The 23,767-nt window shown below is 37.0% G+C and overlaps 1 protein-coding gene across 2 annotated transcripts in view; it reads left to right on the top strand.

Moving 5' to 3' along the window:
• The first annotated feature begins 410 nt into the window (after positions 1 to 410).
• The window catches only part of LOC120766886 (zinc finger protein 84), a 28,753-nt gene continuing 5,396 nt past the window's right edge, over positions 411 to 23,767 (top strand). The window contains exons 1-3 of one of the 2 annotated variants that reach the window (XM_040092632.1): positions 411 to 477; positions 7,394 to 7,941; positions 19,102 to 19,242. In XM_040092632.1, coding sequence (XP_039948566.1) covers positions 7,740 to 7,941; positions 19,102 to 19,242 — 343 coding nt within the window. In that variant the 5' untranslated portion in view covers positions 411 to 477; positions 7,394 to 7,739. Of the gene's footprint in view, positions 478 to 7,393; positions 7,942 to 18,747; positions 18,904 to 19,101; positions 19,243 to 23,767 lie in introns of those variants that run through there. The other variant, XM_040092633.1, reaches the window with a different exon arrangement.

Below are 23,767 nucleotides of genomic sequence, written 5' to 3'. Positions count from 1 at the left end.
TTGACAAAGTCAACGTTTGGCGGAAAATAACAACCTGCTCGCCAAACATAACATGTAAACAACCACCACCCAAAACGAAGTCGCCTAAAGGCGCAAGTCGAACGTAGTGAGAGCGAGAGACGCGTTTCCAAGAAGCTGGCATTGCCACTACAAAGCGTCATGAACGTGGCGGCAGCTGCCATTCAACGCTCGACGACAACAATTTCAAGACGTAACGGTACAATTAGCGGATGTAACTGCAACCGGATATGTGGTTATTGCTATTGTTGTGAATTATAATGTGTTTTTAATAAATCAGCGTGTCTGCAGACATGATAAAATGCTTTTAAATTAAAATTAAAATAGTTTACAAATAAATAGTTATTAGTAAGTTTAAAATGACAGAGAAGTGTAAAACAACAAATAAAATGGGAAAGAAACAATAAATGTGCTTTAAACAAGAACTCAGTATTCATATGTATATACTAAGAGAAGTGTGTAAGTGACTAGTGTGTACATAACTATATGTATGTACATATGTATGTAAATTCATATTTCATACTTGTACATATGTATGTGTGTGCATTTGTCTCCATGACTGTGTTTGTGCTGAAAAGTGAAAAGCTACCCTCCAGGCAAGAAATCCATAAACACAAGGATACGTTGGCGCCGCCACACACATACGATGGGGTCACGCGCACATTTACTATTACACATACATATGTACATATGTAGTCAGTGGGAACAACGTACCACAAACAATTACAAAAACACCAACTAGTACGAGCTTTAACTTTCAAAGTGAAAAGTGTATAAAATGGAAAAGACAAAAACAATAACTACTAATACTATTATATACCGTTAGATCTTACTACCTCCAAAACGAGAACTCCAGTCATTTTCAATGGCAATTATATACTCACGCACTCACACACTCGCTCTCTCGCAGTCTCTCTGTATCCTGCTGCGTATTTTGTTACTGCTCTCTAGCGAGTTCATTGCCGAGTACAAATGCTAATTGAAATGGTTTTACTTTCATAAAAACTTTCGGTTTTAAAGATTGGGCCACTATTTATTTAACAAATTAATTGTTTTAAATCGAGAATGACTTCAAAGTATATGAAAATTAAAATTATTAGTTTAAAATTCGGAAATGTGTTTGTGTGAGTAATTTACATAGTTTCACTCAGTGCAATATATCAGTATAAATATCCATTGTCAATACCCCTTAAAGAAATAAACCCCATCAGAAGTCGGCATGACGATCTACCCATAAAATTCGTAAGTAATGCAGAATACTACACCCCCAAGGCACAAATTCTTCAGTTTTAAATGATCCCTCCAGATATTTGTCTAACAAAGCCACTATGTTTACCTAAGTTAAGATAACTCATCGAATATACTCAGGCGATCGTTTGTATAGCAATATCTTCAGACCTGAAACCTCTAACTTTAAACGCGTTTTTCTCAAAACATACTTTTTTAAACTAGCGGGCATGATTCCGGTCGAACTACTCAACCGATTTGCTTAATTTTTTTAAATGTTCACGAAACGCCTGGCTATCGTCCCTACATTTTTTATAATTTATTGACAATGTTATGAAAAAATTTATCTAAAAAAAACATGGGGAAATTTAAAAAAAAAAAATTTGTTCATGATTCTAGTAGGGACGATAATCATTCAAGTACTTTTGAAGGATAAATTGGGTTTTTATGTTTCAGCTGATCCAAACATGAAAAATCGTGTCCGCCAGTGAAAAAAACGCATATCATTCACCCAGCCATTTCTCCGACAGATGTCATCAAAAAATTCCGAAAACATTTGTTTACACACTCCACGATATACCTCATGATATGTGAAAAAAGTTCTATTGTAGAATAAAAATTTCTATGAAAAAAAATGTCAAAAAACAGGCCAGATTATCCTACTGACCCCTTAACATCGAGTCAACCCGAAAGTAGAACTTAAGGTGTTCATGGGTTTCCTCGGGTAAAAAACAGCCCTTTATCAACAATTTTTTTCTCATATAAAAAATTAAATATTTTATTAGAATTTTTTATTGTTACAAACATACACTGTTAACAAAGAAAATCTGAATTTTTTGGAAACAAATATTTTAAAGTCGACCATTGCGACGCCATTTCCGGTGACCCGTCGGAAAAAAGATACGCCCTCGTTGGCTGAATAATTCCTTACAGGATCATCTTAAGTGAAAAAATACGTGTTTAGTTAGAACCATAACTAAGAACTTGGACGAAGGAAAAAAAGGAGTTTTTGCAGAAATTTTTACATAAAATTTAAAACTTCAGTGAAAATTTCGCGACATATTTTTTTCAAATAGTGGTAATCGAAAAAAGTCTAGCTATCCTCGAGCGCTCCAGTTCTCAAGGCTGTATTTACGAAACTTGAGGATAATATTCTAGAGGTGTTGTAGAATTTAATAAGACAATAAAAATTTTTTTTCGATATTTTGAAACCCGTAAACCCATGTAACCCCTTAATAATTTTATAACCGAAGACGAGTTTGTCGAAATGTAGAGATCCGAAGTGCCGAAGCATAAAGTACTTAAAAGCGTAGTATCAAAAACACTAATTTGTATTTTTAAAATAATCAACATTTATTAGAATTTTTAGTATAAATTTGAGATAATTTTCGTTGCTACTGCTACAACAACGTCATAATATTCATTCCTTCTGACGCCCTCCTTTTTGGGAAACTCCTAAACTAGATCAGTCTATACTTGTATACATATGTATGTATGTAAAACTCAATGTTTCATTACTGACAGCACACTTTTTTAACATCGAAACTTTTCACTTCACATAGAGAAAACCGGTTCCAGGAAGGATATATGATGCGAGTTCCCTGATCCATAAATTTACTGATTATGTGATTTATTTTGAGAAAAGTTTAATTTAAAAGTGCTCTGGAAAAAATATGATAATTTGATAATCATAAATCCAGTAAAGTCCATAAGAAACATTGATGCTGATCTGAACAAACATTTTTAATTAATGTTGACCGCTGAAAATACTGCAGGAGCATAAAGGGTTCAAAAATTTTTTGCAGCACCGAGTCCGCCTGCGAACTCCCGACCCGGTAGAAATTGTCTCCGATCTCCCGTCCTTTCTCCTTCACTGGCGCCGAGATTTTGATAAATACACTTTTTTTAAAACAAAACACAAAATATATTCGTATTCGTACCATTCCAAAAGTACGGAGCATTAAAATACCAAACTTATTTTTTAAAAAATCTGTAATGAAGAAACACATCTCTATCAACTTCCTAGCAACACTTTGGCATTGAGAGTAAGAGTGGACATAACAAATTTGTTTTGCTCGTTTCTCCATCACACTAAATCGCTCAAACTTTCACCACTCTAATAGCAAGCAGAGGAATTTCAGTAAAAGAATTGTTGCCCATTGCTCTCCCCACATAACAGCTATTTGACACAGTCTCTCAATGTACTCATTCTATCGCCGAGTAACACTCAAACATACTCACTCTTTAACTCACCACCAATTCAAGTGAGTGAGTGAGTGAGTAAGTGTGCGAGTAAAGCTCACTGGGTTACTCGGCGCAAGCACTAAGAGCATTCATTACACGTACCTGCAGCCAAATATAGCAGCCCTATAAATATATGGAGACATATAGCACACTTACACAAACATATTTACTAAATCATATGACTTAGAAGAGTCTCCACACTATACTCATACTAATAGAGGTACACATAATAGGTGCAAGCCACCCCAACCCCCACACACACCACGAGCAATTACACACACAAATATGATTGTTTGTATGGGTGTCTCACCCCAGTGTAATTACCACATCGCGAAGAATGAGTAAGCGCACCCTTTCCCATTCCACAAAATGCTCGCATGTCGCTGCCGCTTAGCAGCAGCAGCAATACACAGCGTAGCAAGTGAAAAGTGAAACATTTCCCGTTAGTCTTGCACATACATACATACATACCGAGGTTTTCATGTAGATTGCGCCTCACATGCGATTTCCACCCCCGAAATGGAAAACAGAAAAATAACAACAGCAAAAGACATCAATAAAAGCAACAACATTGCATAGAAACAACGACATTTAGTAAGGGAAGTAAAAGCAAGCAGCAGAATAGCGACGCCACCTGAAGTTGTAGACCAAAAATGTATACCATTTACGACAAATTGCTCTCTATTGATCTTATATGGGTTCAAATGAATGACTGCAGTCGGCTCGGGACTAATGTGCGGATAAAGAGCCTTAATTTTTTTTCTGTGTGGTTAGCATGACATCTGTCTAACATATTCAATAACTTTCCCGTTTATAAGACTTTTTTTCCTTTTCCAATATACTAATTTTATATAAATTTCACTGTTCCGTTCTTTTTGGGAATCTAAATTAGTTTATACATATGTACATAGCTCGTGTTAAACAATTCCGAAGTGGGTTTGAAAACTGGGTAAATTTGAGAGATACATACATACAAACGTAGTTGCAATGAAAAGGAAACTATGATCTTTACTAAATAAACAGATTTTTAAAAATTTTCAAAGCAAATACTTTATAAAATTATACAATTGGGGTACTCACAACCCGTCGTAAAGCATCGTAAAATCAATTTTTACACTTATTGTTGTTGGATTCCATTCAAAAATGAGTTTACACATTTACAATTCTCAGTGCTAAGTTTTCGAATCGTTATTACTTATAACTTTATGAGACTTGTGAAAACCGTAAATATAAGGACTTATTCTCGATGACCTTATGATCGAAGAAGTTTGAAAGAAGTTATAGGTTATTCGACGAATAAATGGTGAGCAACTTGTGTAAATGTTATTTTTAGCTAATTGTAAACTTGGCTATAGTTTAGTGGGTCACGCTAAATATCTGTAAGGTACCTAATCACTTTATATAACTTCAAATTCGCAAGCTCAGCACTTTTTAAGGGTTATCTCTATTTGTTCCCTGAAACATTTAGAAATTTCTAAACAATATCAATGTAAAATAAAATCTGTATGTATTTTGATTCTTTAGCACCCAACTAAGCTTGGCTTTATCGCATAAGTAAGTACATATGTATTTATTTGGTCTCATGTTGGCATAAGACTTATTCATTTAATTACTTTCACTTTAGAAACGCCGAACCAAGGGCATAATAAATTAGTGAAAGCATAGCAAATCAAGCACACTCTATACTCTACCATTCACACTGTCTATACCGCATCTCACGATGTTTCTACCCCTGCACCGATATCGCAGAAAAAGCATTAGAAACAGGAAAACAACAAACCATTGTCGTCTACTGGGTGGTAGTTGAAAGGACCCCATAGGAACAATCATACCACAATAAGTGAGTATAGTTTGGGAACGGGTTAAAAAACAACTTTCAAGAAAAAACGAGACTAAGTAATTACAGGCTTTTTAAGAAACTTCAGATTTCTGGGACCCTCCATTTTTCGAATTATACGCATATGACAAACATAAGCACTTCGGGATTCGAGTACAAAAACAAATTTTTATTATCGAAAATCGCTGTACTGTTTTTCAAAATATTCTCCATTAAGATTTATACTTTTGCATGCGTTTGAACAAATTGTCGACGCACTTTTGTCACTCTGATTGAGGTATCTCCAAAAAATGCCTTTTGAACGCATCAACCGCCTTTTCAGATGGCTTACTTTATTTTTTACGAACGTGGATTAAAAAGAAATCATTCGGTTTCAAGTTAGAACTATATGGAGGATGACTCATCATACCAATGTTTTGAGTGCTCAAAACAGCAATTGTTTCAGCCGATGGTTGAGAGCTCGCATTGTCTTCGGTGGTTGGTTTTCCTGATTTCTTGGAGAACAACTGGCGAAAAAATGGTTGTATATCTCTCAGAATTTACTGTTCTCTGTTGTTCCAGTGGAGTGGTTGCGACATGGACTGAGCGTTCTATTAACCATCCACAACAAAAACTATAATTATAGAATTGAGCCATTAAAAAAGCCGACACTCGGATTTTCTGATCATATTTTAAAAAAGTCATGCACTCTTTTCCTGCAGGCATACCAAGCTCCAATACACACAGACTTACATACATTTAACGACATATACACACATACAAATGCATGGCTATCGATATTCCCACCCCCAAGGTGGCAACACTACTCGCCACTTTTTATTGCTATTCTACATATTGTTTGTGTTGACTTCACGATGCTTGCTATTGTATACCGCCAGCTAGCAGTTTACTGCTGACGATAGCTTTTACTTAGTTGTCTCGATTTGTGCTACATCCATGTTTGGTCGCTAGTATCCGTTAGTCCTTCAGCTTTTACTTCTTTTGCGTCGTGTAATACAGCAATAAATGGCGCTCGTTGTATTAGTTTGGAACCGATTTCTTTGGGTAGCGACAAACATACATTGTGTATAGAGAGAAAGAGTCCCATAGTCAAAACCAGTGGCACTGGCAATTTAGTGTCAACTTCTCAGTTGCCAATTTCACAACAGCACCGCGCGGCGTTCACAGAAATTGAAAGTTAAAAATATAATTTCTTTCCGCACAAACTTAACTGCAGAGACACACACAAAAGTGGTTTTGTTGTTGCTGTTATTGTTGTTCTGTTTCTTTTTATTTTCTTCGCGACTACAAGTACAGCGCCACCCACCAACCCCCAGGCGCACGTAAGATTGCATAGACAAGTAAGTGTGTACTTGCATAATTGCATAGAGGGGGGTGGAGAATAGAAGTGCTGCAGTAATACAGCAAACAGCTCACCCTTAAACGGCAGCGGAGACACCTCAGCAGGTTCAGCTGACTCACACTGTGCTCTTAGTAGACGGGCGTGCGTTGCGGCCACAGACGGACGCACAGTGGACGCGCATTAACTATTCTGAGTTGTCAGCGAGACACACACACACACACACAATCATACATTTACAAAAAATATACACATTTATACACATACATACGCATATACATTGAATTTGTAGGTGTACATAATTACATAAGTAAATATGTCTTTCGTTACATATGTGCTTGTAAATATATGACAGAGTTACATACATACATACACACTAGAGATGTGCATGTGAGTTTATGTCTGTATGGTGTCTTCAGTCGCGGCCCATTTTAGCCGCTTAAACAGTAGTGTTAGTGTTGCCGTGATTAAATCATCGCCGCCAAACTGTGCGCTCGCGAAAAATGAAAGTTGAAGCACTTCAATATGCCACTAGCATAAGCAGCGGTTGGAACAGTAGAGGCGCGACAGCAGCAGCAAAGCATAGCCAAATAGCCAACTTGTCACTGACATCCGCAACGCTGTCAGGCAATTGTACTTGGTGTGGTGTGTGAATTGGCAGCAGAATGTTGATGTTTAGTGAAGGCTGTGTGTAAATTGCCCGATTTTTTCTTTCTTTTCGAACACAGTGTGAAGTGAGCAATAAAAGAACATTTTCTAAGCTATAAAACGAATATTTCTTAGTGATAATAAACAAATAAAACAAAGCTTAATAATAATAATATATCATAAAACTCAAATTATAACAAATGTGCAAAATTGTGTAATTACAGTACGGAAGAAATGCAAAAAGTGAAAAGTGAAAGCCAAAACGGATAAGCAATAATTTACGCAACCCACCCAAGCAAGCTTGCCAATCCGAATCATTTGCCATTTTTTTTTATTAATTTCCAAAGAGTTATAGCTCTGTATAAATAAAGAAGTGATCACTATTAACATTTTTCGTCACTGACACAAACTCGCTGTAAACGTGTCATGATGAATTTCTCCGCGTTCGGTGGTCCCTTCTCCGGAATACATCAGTTTGCGGCCAAATTTGGACACGACACACAAGGTCCACCTGGCGCCTTTGCCACGCCCACCGGTATCAATGGCAATGCAACGGCGGGAGTCGCCGATAATCATGTGCAACGCTATCAGACCAACGGCAATCATTTCAATCAAAATATACCAAATGGTGAGTAGTGTTACTAGTAAGCAATTATATACATACACATATGTATATATGTACATACATATGCATATGTATATATGTACATACGTCTACGTCACCTGAAATGCAAAATAACGTAACATCACTTTTAATAAGTTTACAGGCGAAGCAAAAGCGTTATAATAGAAACCACTCATATTGAAACAACAATTGAGTTTTGGTTATAAATTGGTTATATAATGGTTATATGTTGGTTATATATTGGTTATATCTGCCAGTTGAAGCTGGAAATTTTATGCTACATATATATAATTTGAAGTTGTGCATCGTTAGCAATAAAAACTCAATTTCGATTTTTTTGATGATACGTTGTTTTGCATTTTAGGTTACTATATGTACATTAAAATTATTAAAAAGCACACAACACACATGCAAAATAATGGTTGCGCAGTGAGCGCTTAAGCGAGCAAAACTAATGTGAGCTGGCTATTTTGATATTGATTATTTTCTTTTTATTTCCACTAACACCCATAAAAGGCAACATTCACCCCAACAAGCGCTACAAAGTACTTTTGGCCGCACGCTTATAAATTATGCTTTTGTTGTGCGCGTATACACGCTTTACGTGTTTTTGACTCATTACCTTGCCACCCCAAGCCAGTTTGCTGCACGGAGTGGAAAAAAGCACACGCGCGCACACACCTACAGAAACAAAATACGCACAACGCGACGCCAATGTACTGATACATTTACATATATAATACATACACACATGTATGTATCAGCATGTAATTATGTATATGTGTTGGCGTGGTTAAAGTATTTAAAAAAAATATAAAAAACACCAACTAACTTGCAACGTAAGCGCAACCCCAGCTCAAACGTTGCAAAGTGGAGTTATAACACGGCAAAGGCACAGAAGTCAATCGGTTAGGTGTACAGCGTTGTAGGGTTCCATGGCAGCTCCAGTACCGGAACCCGCTCCATAAACTGCGCTTTGCAGGCAGCAGTGTGGCAGCACAATTTGGCGGCAGCTGTAAAGCCAGCTCCAGCTCCAGCTACACAGGCGGCACGGCCATTGCACTGCACTCATCAGCGCCACCAGCGCCGCACTTACTACCATCCCCCATGCTGTCGTGAACTGTGGTTGTGTACAGGGTTGCTTGACGGCAAAGCGCTTTGGCGGCGTTGCTTTTGAAATTGCATTGCATACAAATTGGCGCGGTTTGCCTCGCTTGTTCGAGCTCAGAGTTTCACACGGTGTTGTGTGTGAGTATTGCGTGTGCCCCCTTACGGCGGCTGTCACTGCTTTAAAAGCCCTCGCTTTTGCCTGACTACAATTTGCCACCCCTGCATGCAGGTTATTGCCATCTGTTTGCCCATGCCGCGGCATTGATTTTCCTTACAGTTTTATGTATTCGCGTGTATATACATATACATATTTACATATATCTTGTATTTGTAAAAATGTGCAGGAATAAAGTCAGTGTTTGTTAGCTGTTAAAGTTGCCTTTATTCTTTTCACTTGCGCTATATGCTATGTCTTTGAGCTTTCGAATTTTGACAGCCACTGAAAAGCGTTTAACAGAAAAATACTTTTCCAACTCTATTCAAACAACATTTCAGCTTTCATAATTGATCAAAGAATTGATCATGCCTGAAAACCGTCGCAAACTTCCAAAACTGTCAACCATACGCTTCTCCATCGTCAATCAGTCAATCACCTGCAACGACACCAAGTTCTAGTGCACCACCCCCGTCACACCGTGTCAACAATCGACGCGGTTCGCTTTTCGCGCTTGCAACGAAGTCACTTTCTTATTCGCGTGCGCCCACACCGCGCTCGACTACACCACCCCAAACGAAAGTGACTTCCTGAAGGATGCTGCTATTTCATAATTCAATTCATTGTCATAGCAACGCAAGCTGTTTGTACATACATATGTATGTGCGTGTAGGCTAAATTTATGCACACGGACCAATATACCGTACACTCGTACATATGCACAAATTCTTTCTTTCGTTTGCCTTTCCTTCTTTCGATTAGTTGTTTCGTGCTTTGCGACTCCTCTGCTCCCAGCACCACAGCCCAGCTCAGAGTTCATTGATCTCGCGCTGCATGCGGCATATTGTCAGGCAATTAATTGCACATATTGAGCAATAAATATTTTATTCTTACTCAGGTGGAGGTATGTTAGTGTTTCTTTTGGCTATAATTCCCAAGGGCTGTCAATTACATTATCATTTGCAAAAGCAGAAGCCGTCGAAGTCTTATTTCACCTGATAAAATGCATATGTCTTCTATAGAAATTATTGCAGAAATACCATGGCATATTTAAAGGAGTGATTAACAGTACGGTGCATTTTCATACCCTGAACAGCGTAGATTAAGCTTACCACGTAGTTTATAACACCTAGAGCAAAGGTTGGTGACCATATAAAGTATACACATGTACTATGTACAAATGTTCAGCGTGATGAGCTGGATCGATTTAGCCATGTCCGTCCGTCCAATTGTCTGTCAATTGTCTGTTAACCCAGCGAGCAGGGGGTAGAATTTGCCCGCAGTAAGCTATGCCTGTCTTAAATGGCGATAAAAATCCATATGCACTATATTTGTAGTTTTTGGTTTGTCTCGAAATTTCAGCATAGGCTTTGTCAGAAATAGTGCTATAATACCAGCTCGAACTGATATTTAAGACTTTGAATGAGATTCCTTCTAATGAAAAGACATTTGAAGTTCAAGCGACAAATGCCACCAGTCACTGAGTTTGATAGGTGCTCAACTAGTAGTGGCAAAAGCTACAAGGTCTAAACGGGGACTTAAATCTGGTACCACGGGAAGCAGTTAGCATTTGGAGTTCGCACCAATCTGCTCATGGGGTTTGGCCTTTTGGTGAGACTCGTATTGGCTGTGTTAAACCTTAAGGCAGGTAGAGTTGAAAAATTCAATTCAGTGTGGAGTGGCACTGTGGCCGGGTGCCGAACCCACAGCACGCCAAAGGTTTTAGATCGGCCTTGAACCCGACCAAGGTGGAAAAGGTGTCCCTTCCACCCGACCAATTGGAACCAAAAAATGTGTGCAAAAACATTTTGTATTATTTGGGGCGCAGACCAACGCATTGTATTGATCTATGTGCTTTAAAAAAGCACCGTGAGGTTAGGCCGACTTTGGCAGGTTGTGCATTGTCTATAGTATATATGCAAGTCCCTCAGTTTTTGAGATATCGCTCTGACGTAGTATATCTGTGGAAAACTTTTATTTCATTATCTTCACAAAAATTAATGAACAAAATCAAGTTCTTGTATGGAAACTCTTTTATTTGGGAAGGGTATTCTGGCTTCAGTAAAACTGAAGTCAACATCAATTCTTGTTTTGATTGTGAAAGTATATAGTAGGAGTACCTAGTAAATAAATGGTATTTATAATCACTATATTTTCTTTTAACTCACTCAAATTTTAATAAATATCTTATTTACTGGCGTAGGCACCGCTTACGCGGTTATAGCCGAGGAATATATGTACATCAAATTAATTTCATTCAAATTTTTGTGTTAAAAATATTTCACGCTCACACACAAGAACTTCTACTTCCAACCATATTTTGTTTTTAAACTCAGCTTTCACTAAAGGTGACACTCGGCCATATGATAAAATCTCTACCAGAACATGGAAAACAGTAAAGAATTGAGTAAAAGATTATAAATGGTAGCAACAGCGCCGACAAATTCATTTTGAAGTACTAAACTAATGGAGTTTTTATTGATTTTTCGTTACTGCCGGCGATGACGATGACGACGACGATGATGGCGATGTCGGCAATGACTACGACATTGGGGTTGGAGACAGTTTTCGAGATGAGGGTTAGGCATACATTAATTGCAGGCGACGGTGTTTGTGGTGATTGGTTGTTGTTTTTGTTGCGCTTGTGTACACACAATTATCATTACAACTATGCACTATGCTGATAATACAATTTTGTATAACAAATATAACAAAAACAAAAATTCGTACGCCAGTATGAAAAATTAAGACGAGCTCAGTTTTGTTTAGTGCTCGCTTCTACTTTTATGCAGCTTAAAGAAGTTGGAGAGTCAGCTGTGCAAAAGCAAGAAGGAGGCAAGCGAAGTGCACGACCGCTGCTACTAACCTAAGGGGGTGGTGGGGTAGTGAGTAAAAGCACAACGCTTGCATGCGAGGCGATCGACCTCTCCCAAAACGCTGGCAAACCGTTGCAATGCACACATAAACAACATAAACAAAAAGCAGCAGTTGAGCGAAGAAAAAGTTCCTACAAAAGCAACTATATAGGGTGGTAGGAAGACAAAAGAGAAAAAGCGAAAACACACCACCGCTTTTGACGTTTTAGCAGCGTCGCTGCTAGTCTGCGCTGTATACATATGTGTTTGTGTATGTGTATGTGTATGCTTACGCAGCCAACCCACAATGCAGCCATTGGCTGCAGCGATGGAGCCCCATTTCCGTTGGAGCTCTCACTACGCCAACGAGGTACAAGTGAAGGGCTGGGAAAATGATTATCACTTAGATCATGATGATGGTGCTTCTGTTTGTAGGCTTGTATATTTTCCTTGCATATGAGTAGATATACATATGTATACATACATTTTTAAATAGTATATGCTTTGGTAAGTTTGAGTCATCATACATACAAACATGTGTATACACACATATGCTTCCTCCCCAAACAAGTTTTTGTTTTTGCGAAAACCATTAAAGTTGATAGTCTAGGCTGAAATGTCTGAGTAGAAGCAAATAAATGGATGAATTCGAGACGAAGGCCATAAAAGTGAATACTCTTTAACTTGATTTTTTTCAACATCAAATAAGTTTTGAATCATTTGTATTCAATACATTAGTGTATTTTAGGATTTCAAAAAAAAAATAAATTAAAATTTGTATACATATTTAAAAATATTATTTGATAAATATTAGCATTATATGAAAACTTTATGTTTGCTACATTATATGTTACCTTATAACTTAATATGACATATACATACATATACATATGCAGCTGTGTGAAAATAAATATTTTTTTTTTGTAATTTTCACCTAAGAACATTGGCAATGGCACCAAAAACTAATTGTGCAATTATATTATCTTGCTAAATTAATTTTATTTTAACATACATTCGGGCGCTGCACCATTCGATTGTGTTCAGCTTTAACTTTTCACGTCTTGCGATTTTATGTGGCGCGTGCCAACCGGCCGGCTTTACATATCAACCCCAACTACATATATCGAGGGTTGTGTTATACATACATCAAATTTTTCACATATACGCACACACGTGCTCCCTCCTTGTATTCGTTTCAGCGTAGTGTGTAATTGTATGAGTACTTGTTTGCATACTATAATCAAACATTCACGATGTATGTATGAATATACATATATGTATTGTGTACACATGTATGTGTTTGTAGTATAAAATTGTCCGCGCACATCAGCTACCCCTACAGGAAAGCACCATTCCCGTGAAATCACTCAAACTCCAAACTACTCGTTCACTCTTACTCTCTTTACCTCAACCACCCGCTATTTTTTGCACCTTCACTAATCACACTCGCTATTCGCACTCTCACTCTTTTTCACCTTACTCATATACTCTTTTCCACATTTTCCCTACATGACTCTTACTCTAAGTATTAATAATCCCTCTCTTATCTGCATTGCCACTATCTTTGTGCTGCTACCCTTACTAATTTCTACTTTCACTCAAACTGGAAATTTACCGAGAAGAGTTTAATTTATTCGTCATGAAATCGTGTGGGGTGGCTAATACAACTAGCTCCTCACACGCAATCACCCCTATGCATGTGTATAATACTCAAACTCTCTTAACACGATACTCACACACGAAAATACTCTTACTTTCCGCATATACTCATTTCTGCTGAATGCAAAACTTTTATTCAGCACATTTCACCGAGTTATCTCCTCCTCTATATATTCGTAATTTGATATATAGGCTAAGCGCACGTACCTTCACTCACTTTCTATGCGCGCTCTTTCTCTTTCTCTACACATCACTCACTTTGTCACTCATTCTGATAATGTGACCAGCGCTTACACTTGTTGGAGAGTGAGCGTTTGCGCGCTTTTTGTGCTCATCATGATGCACAGTTATCGAGTCAGCAAAGGGAGAGTGGCGATTTGTCACTCGTACGAGTATGTTTGGTGAAAGTGAAGTGAAAAGTGAAAAGCTACTAGTTTGCATGTCATCCAAATGGGAGTTGGTTTTGTTGCTTTTGCTTTTGCTGCTCCACTATGCCAAAGCCGATGACTCCGTTCCGTAAGTAGAGTAGCGTTTCAGAGTTCGTACGCAGAATCGTATACCCGTATCTGTATTCGTATTCGTACTAGTACCCGTACTCGTATTTGGAAAATTCACATTCCTGTTGTTGTCTGGCAAAGACGGGACAGTATGTCTTCAATGTTTGTTTGTTTGACACTACTTTTATTGGTTCATATGCGGCAATGTGTAAACAAGTGAAAACTTTTGTTTTCGCGCAGACATTTAATTTCGCACTTTACATATTTTAAATAAAGTTGGCCAAAATTGATATGTAGATATTCTTGAGAAGTGTGTTTATATTTACGTGTTTGTTTCTGTATCCGTTGATAGTCTTTTGGTTTGATCCTAACTCGATTTACATATATTCTCTGTCCAACACTTACACATTTTGACACACAATTTATTTAATGTCTTCGCTGTTTTTGTGCGCGTGTCCTTTCAGTGATTTGTAATTGCATTTGTGGCACACATTTTTTAGTTATCTTCACCTTTGATTTATTATGTTTTCTTATCAGCATTGTTTCGTAATTATCATCGATAGAACATATAACATTGCATGCATTGAGCACAAATGTATGTCCATTCTCAAAAAATTTACCTCTTCTGTATAATGACTTAAACTTATATTCATAAGATGAAGTTTGTTCAAAATAATTTATATAAAGGAGTTTAAACTAGTTTAGAGCGCTCTAAAATCCGTCCGCTTTGAAAAATTCAGTTTCGAAAAAACACTCGTTTAAAGTTTTGCGTGCTGAAGGTGGCTGATCCGAACGCTTCGGCACTATAGCGGAATGGGATTAAAATCGAAGGAAAACTTTTGTTTTCCCATTCTACCAATTACATAATGTTTTAAAACCCTAAAGTGTTCTTCAGTTGACTCAGAGTAGATATTTGTTATTATCATAATAATAAACAACACTTTAAAATTCAGTATCTGATAGGTATTGGTACTAAAAGTTCTGAAAGGTCTCATAATTTCACTAATACAAAGTAAACATCTTCTTCTTCTTCCTAATTGGCGTAGACAGCGCTTACGTGATTATAGCCGAATTAACAACAGCGCGCCAGTCATTATCTACTTAACTTTAATATATTGGCATAACACTTCGTTCTCATGACAATAGGATCTAGTTAACCGAAGCTGCCTCGAAGTCAAGGACTGAATCAACAGCATTTCCCTCCAAGCCGTTGACAATATAGATCGACAAATATAGAGTTATGTATATATAAATGATCAGGATGAAAAGACAAGATGAAATTCGGGTATCTCCGTCCGTCCGTCCGTCGGTCCCTCCGTGCAAGCTGTAACCTGAGTAAAAATTGAGATATTTTAATAAAACTTGGTATGCGCGTTCCTTGGCAAAAACATTACGATTCGTAGATGGGTGTAATCAGATCATAGCCACGCCCACAAAACGCTATTCACCGAAAACCCATAAAGTGTCATAACGAAGCACTAAATTACGGTTTAGAACTGTAATTTAGCACAGGTGATAGCGTAGCAAGAAAAATTGGACGATGGGCGTGGCACCGTCCACTTTTATGTGAAAACCGACCGATTTGAACTAAATTTGGTACGTGACATTCTTATGTTACAGTGAAGATGGGCGAAATCGGCAAGTCACAGCCACGTCTACTTCCCATTTAAAACAATTTTAAATTCCATCTGATTTTTTCGAGCGTACAAATCAAGAAGCAATTAGTATAACGGGATACAACTTTTCACAAATAATACCTTTAGTGTATGCTACCTTATGAGAAAAAATTGTTCAGATCCAACAAAAACTGTTGAAGCCGCTAAGTACGGAATATTTGGCCCGCAGTACCTATAGTGGAATTTTTACCGAAAATATTGATCAATGTGTCAGATTTATAATTGAAATTCAGAGAGAGTCCTTTTCTGATAGTAGTATGTCTGTGTGCTACAAATAGGTTAAATGGAGTCAATACTTCCTGTAGCCCCACAAAACTAATAAAAAGATTTTCGAACTTCCGTGTGACCTTATACCGCATATATTGGCCAATATGTGAGTTATCTTAATAAAATTGAGAAAGCGGGTTTTTCTTATAACGATGCATATTCATAGAATGAATAAAATCGGATGAAAACTAGCACTAGACCACATATAACTAACTTGCCTTATTAGGGTGGAGAAATTAGTATGATCATTATAAAAATTATGAGCATGATTGCTGTCCAACTACATAGTTTTTCTAACATTCATTGATCTTAAATTTCACTGTGATGAATTCTAAAAAATTATTGTTTTTTTCTTGCGACTAACTAGGCATATCACAGATTTAAAAATAAAATTTTAATAAAAGCAATCAATTTTCGATACCTTGGCTGCCATTCGTTTACGTTATATAATAGAGAACAGATAAAGTTATTCATAAATAATATTCACATAACTACATACACGCACCTATAAATCAATTGAAAACGCTGAATTAAATATTCGTGTTTTTCCAGCCTTCTATATTTACGAAATTTGTATTTGTTGTTTTATCTATGTAATTAGGAATGAATTGTATAACGTTGCGACACTACCGACAGGTTATTGAATTATTGTAATACAAGGATATTTTGTGCTATTTAAGGATAAAAAGCAACCCTGCACCAAAATTACAGCTGCTAATGAAATATTAAAAACTTCCGTGAAACATATGAGCCGACGCGACATCTCAAGATACATAAATTATACATTTATACCAGTGTGTGTATAAATCTATGTCTATGCAACCCAGGAGTATAAAAGTTTGTGTATATCAGCATGTGTGCGGCGACACGTTTTCTGTACATAAGCATACTTCCCTATATATTTCTGAAAATTCAAACGCCAAGCAATATCTGCAATTGGCAACAGCAGCTTGAGCAATACCGGAAAATATCAAAATTGGCAAAAAATATAATGAAAAGCAAGGTCTACGCATAGCTGCTAAATGAATGGCATCACCATACAGACGTATAACCGCCCGAAAGCCGAGCGCGTTGGCACTGTGAACATCGTCGCTTGTACCACAATGCGTATACGTAACATTCGTTGAAACGGTACACACAGCAGTGCCTAGATATCGGCTCCTCGCCGACGTCTGCGCCAAACAGCCGGCTTTTTCATTTCCTTTTTCCTCTAATATACTATATACTAACGGTAATTCTGCAACATTCATGCAAAAATATTAACACACACACACATATGTACATTGATGGAATTATACACACATTTCAGTTTTTCAGCTACAAACGCTAAAAAAGCACTGGGACGCTCTGGCAGACACTGAACAAACATATACATATGTACATACATAGTATATATTATGTGCCTATGGACGAGCGACATTTGCTACCCAACTGCCGTCGAACTGCCAGTTCGGGTCAGCGCTGTTGATAGGTGCCACGCTTTCACTTACACACACACACACAAACACACTGACTCTTATCTGTAAGCAGACACGCGTCAACTGCCCGAATGGCCTTGGCTGTCACAGCGAGTCACATAAATATTGTGAATACATACAAGCATTCGTATAGATTATACACATGTATGTATGTGTGTACGTTAAAAAACATGCCGCCAAGCAGCCGATACAGAAAATCATGTATATGCAGATATAAAGCAGCCGAAATCGGCTGTACAACACATATGTTCGACTTGTACTATGCGATATGTGTATGCGCCGTCAACATGCCCGATCGGTTCCTGCCAAACCTTGGTTCCGGTATAGGGCGGCAGCTGATAGCTTGCCTTGAAGTGCAACAACAAAGTTGTAGGCGGCTGTCTGTGCTCTACGAATTGTCGCCGGCAATGAGGGAGCGTATGGGATTTCGGTTAAATATTTCGTGACTGCGATACGACGCGTCGTACTCGACTTCGCTCTCGTCATCGTTGTTGTTATCGACTGAATTTAGGCTGCCGAAAAACGAGGCGCACGCACTCACGTATCTCTTAACACAATAAATATGTACGTAAAATGGTATCAGCACACGTGGCTGCCACTATATGTATTTGCACCTACGTGTGAGCAGATATACATACGTACAGAGGAAAATGTATTCAGTTTTTGAGTTTGGGGGCCCGTACCGCAACAGCTGAACTTTCACTGCAAAGGCGTTCGTCATAGCGCCCCATTTAAGCGTCTCAGACTGTTGGCAACCCGTAGCATCAGGGATGCACGTTTCTATCCCATGTTATATTGGTATATGTCTCGACCTCTACTTCAACGACTATGTCTGCTTCGTCTCCCATGTCGTACAGTCGTTCGTCAAGCGGCAGCAGATAAACGGTGAAGTAGGAAGTTTGAGGCTTTGTAGGAACTGTAGGCATAGGGGCGTAATCGCGTTGTGCAGCCACAGCAGTTGTGTGTAATATTATATTTGGCGAGCCTTAGACAATCAGCCTGGCAGCCAGCCAAACAACGAACCAACCAGCCGCTCACACAGCCAGTCAGTCATTCGCCGAACGGTGGTGCTGGTGCTTAAAATCACACGCATAGACTCAACTGTGAATGCTTCGCATAATAAAACTCACTTTGTGATCAAATATAGTATAAAGATATAGTTAAATTTACTAGTTAAATTAAAATTTAATTTCTTTGCTGGTAATAAAGTAATCAATTCGATATAAGCGCACGGCAAAATTCATCAATAAAATATTATATATAAAATGTGTGAGAAAATACAAGTATTACTTTGTTGTATGTGTAGTGCTGTAGCACTTTTTACTTTTACACCGCGCCCTTTGAAGTTTTCTATTTTACTATTATAATGTTGTTCCATTTCTCATTTGTGTCATTTTTGTTTGCAAATTCATTTATCGTTATCTTTAACTAATGCGATTTTTTCCTGTTATTTATTTCTACTTGCAGTCTCGGCCGCCAATAACACAATGCAATACGGACAAAATATATCCATACCATATTCACAGCCGCAAACTGATTTGAATTTTCTCAACTCCACGGACCATAAAGGGAAGATACATCCGAAAATCGAACGCGACCGCGAAGAAGGTAATCCATTTACTCAATACACACATAGTGCAAGCAACTCTATATCTAGGATAAATAATTAAATTCAAAGGAAATGAAACAGATGATGCGAATATTTGACAATTATAGTAACTATGGAAATTAATTGCTGCTGGGTTGCAAAAAATTTTGAAAATCTGGCAATATTTTCTTAAAAAAAGTTTAAAGTAAAAAAAGTAAAAAGCTTAAGGGGTCATATAGAGTTAGAAGACCGAAAAAAGCGAAATATCCAGTTTTTTTTAAACATTGGTAGTCGAAAAAGTTTTTTCGTATATTTTAAATATATGTCGTTGCAGTCGTATATCTCCAGCGCTACCAATCATATTGTGTCTTACCATATAGTGTTGGAAAATTGAGATTTAACCAAAAAAAATTAAATTCGAGAAAGTTGGAAAAAGTTACAGCTTTTCAAAAATTAGTGAAAATAATGAAGAAATTCGCTATATTTTGAAATTTTTGTATAAAAAAAGAAGAATGCCATACAAGCCACCAATGAAATTTGTGAAATTTACGTAGAGGATGCTGTGTCAGTTCGTGTAGCACAACAATGATTCACTCGCTGCCGTTCTGGAAATTTGGAAATTTTGATTTACACTGATGAAAGTTTTACACTGATGGAATAATGTCTCCAGCGGAAAAATAGCAAAAAGTGGTCGACCAAAATGGTACATATTTGTTTATTTATTTATTGTCATAAATATAAAAAAATAAGTTGAAGTTTGATTAGAAATACGAAAGGACTTTTTCGACTACCCAATAATTATAGTGCATAAACGCTCAAATAAATTTTTACTTTTAACCAGCAAGTCTATCCCTAAATATAAAACCTATGTCAAGTCTTCACCGCTGCATTTCAATCAGGAAAATATTCTGTTTCACAATTAAAACATGCATAATAAAATAACAATCTCGTGAATTCTGCACCGAAACCATATTATCTATATGTATGTATATATATTTGTGCAAATATATGCAAAGTGTTGGTATATGTGTAGTACATATACATACATATGAAAAGATAGAAATAATACCTATAATATCTCCATACAAAACTGATATTAAAAATGGCTATTCGGGATGAAAAGCTGAGAGATATCAAATAACAACAAATCTGCTTTTCGAACTTTAACAAAATTGACCGATTTTATCTGTCGACCTATTAGGTACTGAACTAATTCTAACAATTTTTACAAGCGAATGAGAACATATCAGCAGTAAAGTTTTTATTTTCAACTTTTTAAAGATATATATATAGACAAACGAGATATTATTGGAATGTAAAGGTATATATTTTTTTGAGCTGAATCCGCGTATATTTTTTAGAGGTATTTCATTTTTGAGAGAGTTTGTAGTTGAGATTCTAAACACTAATGCCGAATAAACGTTAAAAGTGATGAAAATTTATTTCAAAAACTCGCCTTCTGCTACAAATTTATTGTTTGGATCTCGAAAGCATTCATGTTCTCTCTTGCATACCCTTCAAAACGTAAGATGACAATAAAGTTACCGTTGATTCAGACGTGAAACGATCACTTTACGGAATCGAAATGATTGTGACCGTTTATCAAGAAATCTGTCCGTGAATAGGTCTCTGATTTGGCATCGTTAGACCACTTTTTCAAACTCATCTCCCATAATTCTCGCACTCGATTGCTAGCAGCAGATTAAAACATTTCATACACGTTGGACATGGATTTCTTAAAATTTTTTCCTCTTCATTATATAATTATACTCTCGCTACAATGTTGCTAAGGAGAGTATTATAGTTTTGTTCACATAACGGTTGTTTGTAAGTCCTAAACTCAGATATAGGGTTATATATACCAAAGTGATCAGGGTGACGAGTAGAGTCGAAATCCGGATGTCTGTCTGTCCGTCCGTCCGTCCGTGCAAGCTGTAACTTTGATTAAAAATTGAGATATCATGATGAAACTTGGTACACGTATTCCTTGGCTCCATAAGAATGTTAAGTTCGAAGATGGTACAAAATGGCGGAAACCGAAAACCTATAAAGTGTCATAACTAAGCCATAAATAAAGATATTAAAGTGAAATTTGGCACAAGGGATCGCATTAAGGAGGGGCATATTTGGACGCAATTTTTTGGAAAAGTGGGCGTGGCCCCGCCCCTACTAAGTTTTTTGTACATATCTCGGAAACTACTATAGCTATGTCAACCAAACTCTACAGAGTCGTTTTCTTCAGGCATTCCCATATACAGTTCAAAAATGGAAGAAATCGGATAATAACCACGCCCACCTCCCATACAAAGGTTTGTTGAAAATCACTAAAAGTGCGTTAACGGACTAACAAAAAACGTCAGAAACACTAAATTTTACGGAAGAAATTGCAGAAGGAAGCTGATCCCAGGCTTTTTTTAAAAATTGAAAATGGGCGTGGCCTCGCCCACTTATGGACCAAAAACCATATCTCAGGAACTACTAGACCGATTTCAATGAAATTCGGCATATAATATTTTCTTAACACCCTGATTACATGTACGAAATATGGGTGAAATCGGTTCGCAACCACGCCTTCTTCCAATATAACGCTATTTTGAATTCCATCTGATGCCTTTTCTGTATAATTAGTATATACATTAGGAACCAATGATGATAGCGGAATAAAACTTTACAAAAATACGGTATTTGAAAAATATGTAAATGACGGATAATGAAATCTCGATTATCACTTTACCATGCGAGAGTATAAAATGTTCGGTGACACCCGAACTTAGCCCTTCCTTACTTGTTTTATTTTCTACTTTAACGGCACCACAAACATATAGTATATGGAAAGTTTTATCCGACTTAGACTAGGGTAGATAATTTTTGAAAACCAAAAGGGCGATACTTTTTAATTTTCTGAGGAATATAATGTATGTATATAATTTTATATTACCAGAAAGTAAAGACTTCCGTAAACATAAAGCCAACATAAAGAAATTTTGACTTACAAATTTTTCATTGAAAATAAGGGTTTTTTCAATTTTAAGCCGATATAAGGTTTCATTCTCAATAAAAAAACAAAAAAATACAGTAAATTTGGTACATATGTAGGTACTCGATAGCTTACATCACATATAAAGATAAAAAATCTAAATCTTGGTTATTTAAACTTTTCACAAAAGTAGTGGGGTTTTTTGAAAAAATCTATATACCAGAGTTATAGATATTTTCTTCACCTCCAGCATTGTCATATAATATTTTTCTACAGGATTTGCAGTTCTTCCGGAAATCGAGATAAACCGTTTTCAAACCTTAAAACCTCTTCCTTTTCCCGACCTGAAATCGTTCATAAGCTATTTTTTCTTTAATGTTTGTTATTTTGCCTTTCGTTTCCGTTGGGTTTCATGCTACGATGAATTTCTTTCTTTTTTCAACATTTTCACAGGCGTCTTATACTCGTACTATTATAGTCTAACAAGTTTTCAGAGCAGAGCTTATAACTTTATTAGAATTTTACTAATGAGTTTTTTATTTCCGTAAACATACTGAAAATGAAATCAAAAGACTTTCACAACAACAAACACCTTTTAATAAGGTTATTTGAAAATTTCTAAGAATTATTATTACGAATTCCCTATAACAAACCATTTCCGTTTCCACCCAAACATCTCGTTGATCTACTGTATGCAATAAGAGAAAAACTTCAAGGCCGCACGTTATCGTTATTCATTTATTTTTAAATATTACTTTAAGCCCGCCTGCCAGTTACCGAAAATGCCTAATGGCATATTCGCCACAAGGCTGCCCAACAACAGTGCAGAACTTGCCCAACAGTTGCTATGGCTCGGATTTCGTTCAGCAGCGCCTACATGAGTGTATAAATGGGTGTATGTGTACTTACATATACATATGTACATATATATAAGTAGTAGCTGAATCGCCGGAGACATTACTGCCCCCGACACCACAGCCGCAGCCAAGTCCGTTATTCATTAAACAAAAAGCATTCGTTTTTCGGCCGCCTGCAAAATGGTTCAAATCCAATGCGGTATTGTCGGTCGGTAGGAATTTTGGTTCTCGATTCCTGTCGCCTTTTGCCTAGGTGGCTATTAAATAGAGACGAAATCCATTAAAGTGGGGTTTTGGCCATTTACATGCTAACGGAGTTGTAGCTGTGCCAGTAAATTGCTTTTACATATGATTTCACACCATCTTTTATACAAAAGCATAAAGATGGAATGTTTGTTTGCGGACACATTTTACATATACATATATCTATTTTTGTATGTATGTATATATATAAGCGTTTGTCTGCTTGCGTATTTAACATTTCTGACACACTTTATTTGTGGCCGTTTACATTTCCATTAAAAACCAGCAATTTTTTATGTCTGACCTCTTGATCTACAATCGTATGTAACGGTATGCACCAGACACAACGGAATGAGTAAAATATATTTCTTGTACTCGCATTCTGTTGCTGCCTTACTTTAATCCTTATTATGGTATTTAATACCATACATATATGCTGAATTTCCATTTCCATTTGCTCGAACCGCT

This window comes from Bactrocera tryoni, chromosome 1 (assembly GCF_016617805.1).
Source record: "Bactrocera tryoni isolate S06 chromosome 1, CSIRO_BtryS06_freeze2, whole genome shotgun sequence".
NCBI classification, from domain to species: Eukaryota; Metazoa; Arthropoda; class Insecta; order Diptera; family Tephritidae; genus Bactrocera; species Bactrocera tryoni.
This window is presented reverse-complemented; position numbering and strand designations above follow the sequence as displayed.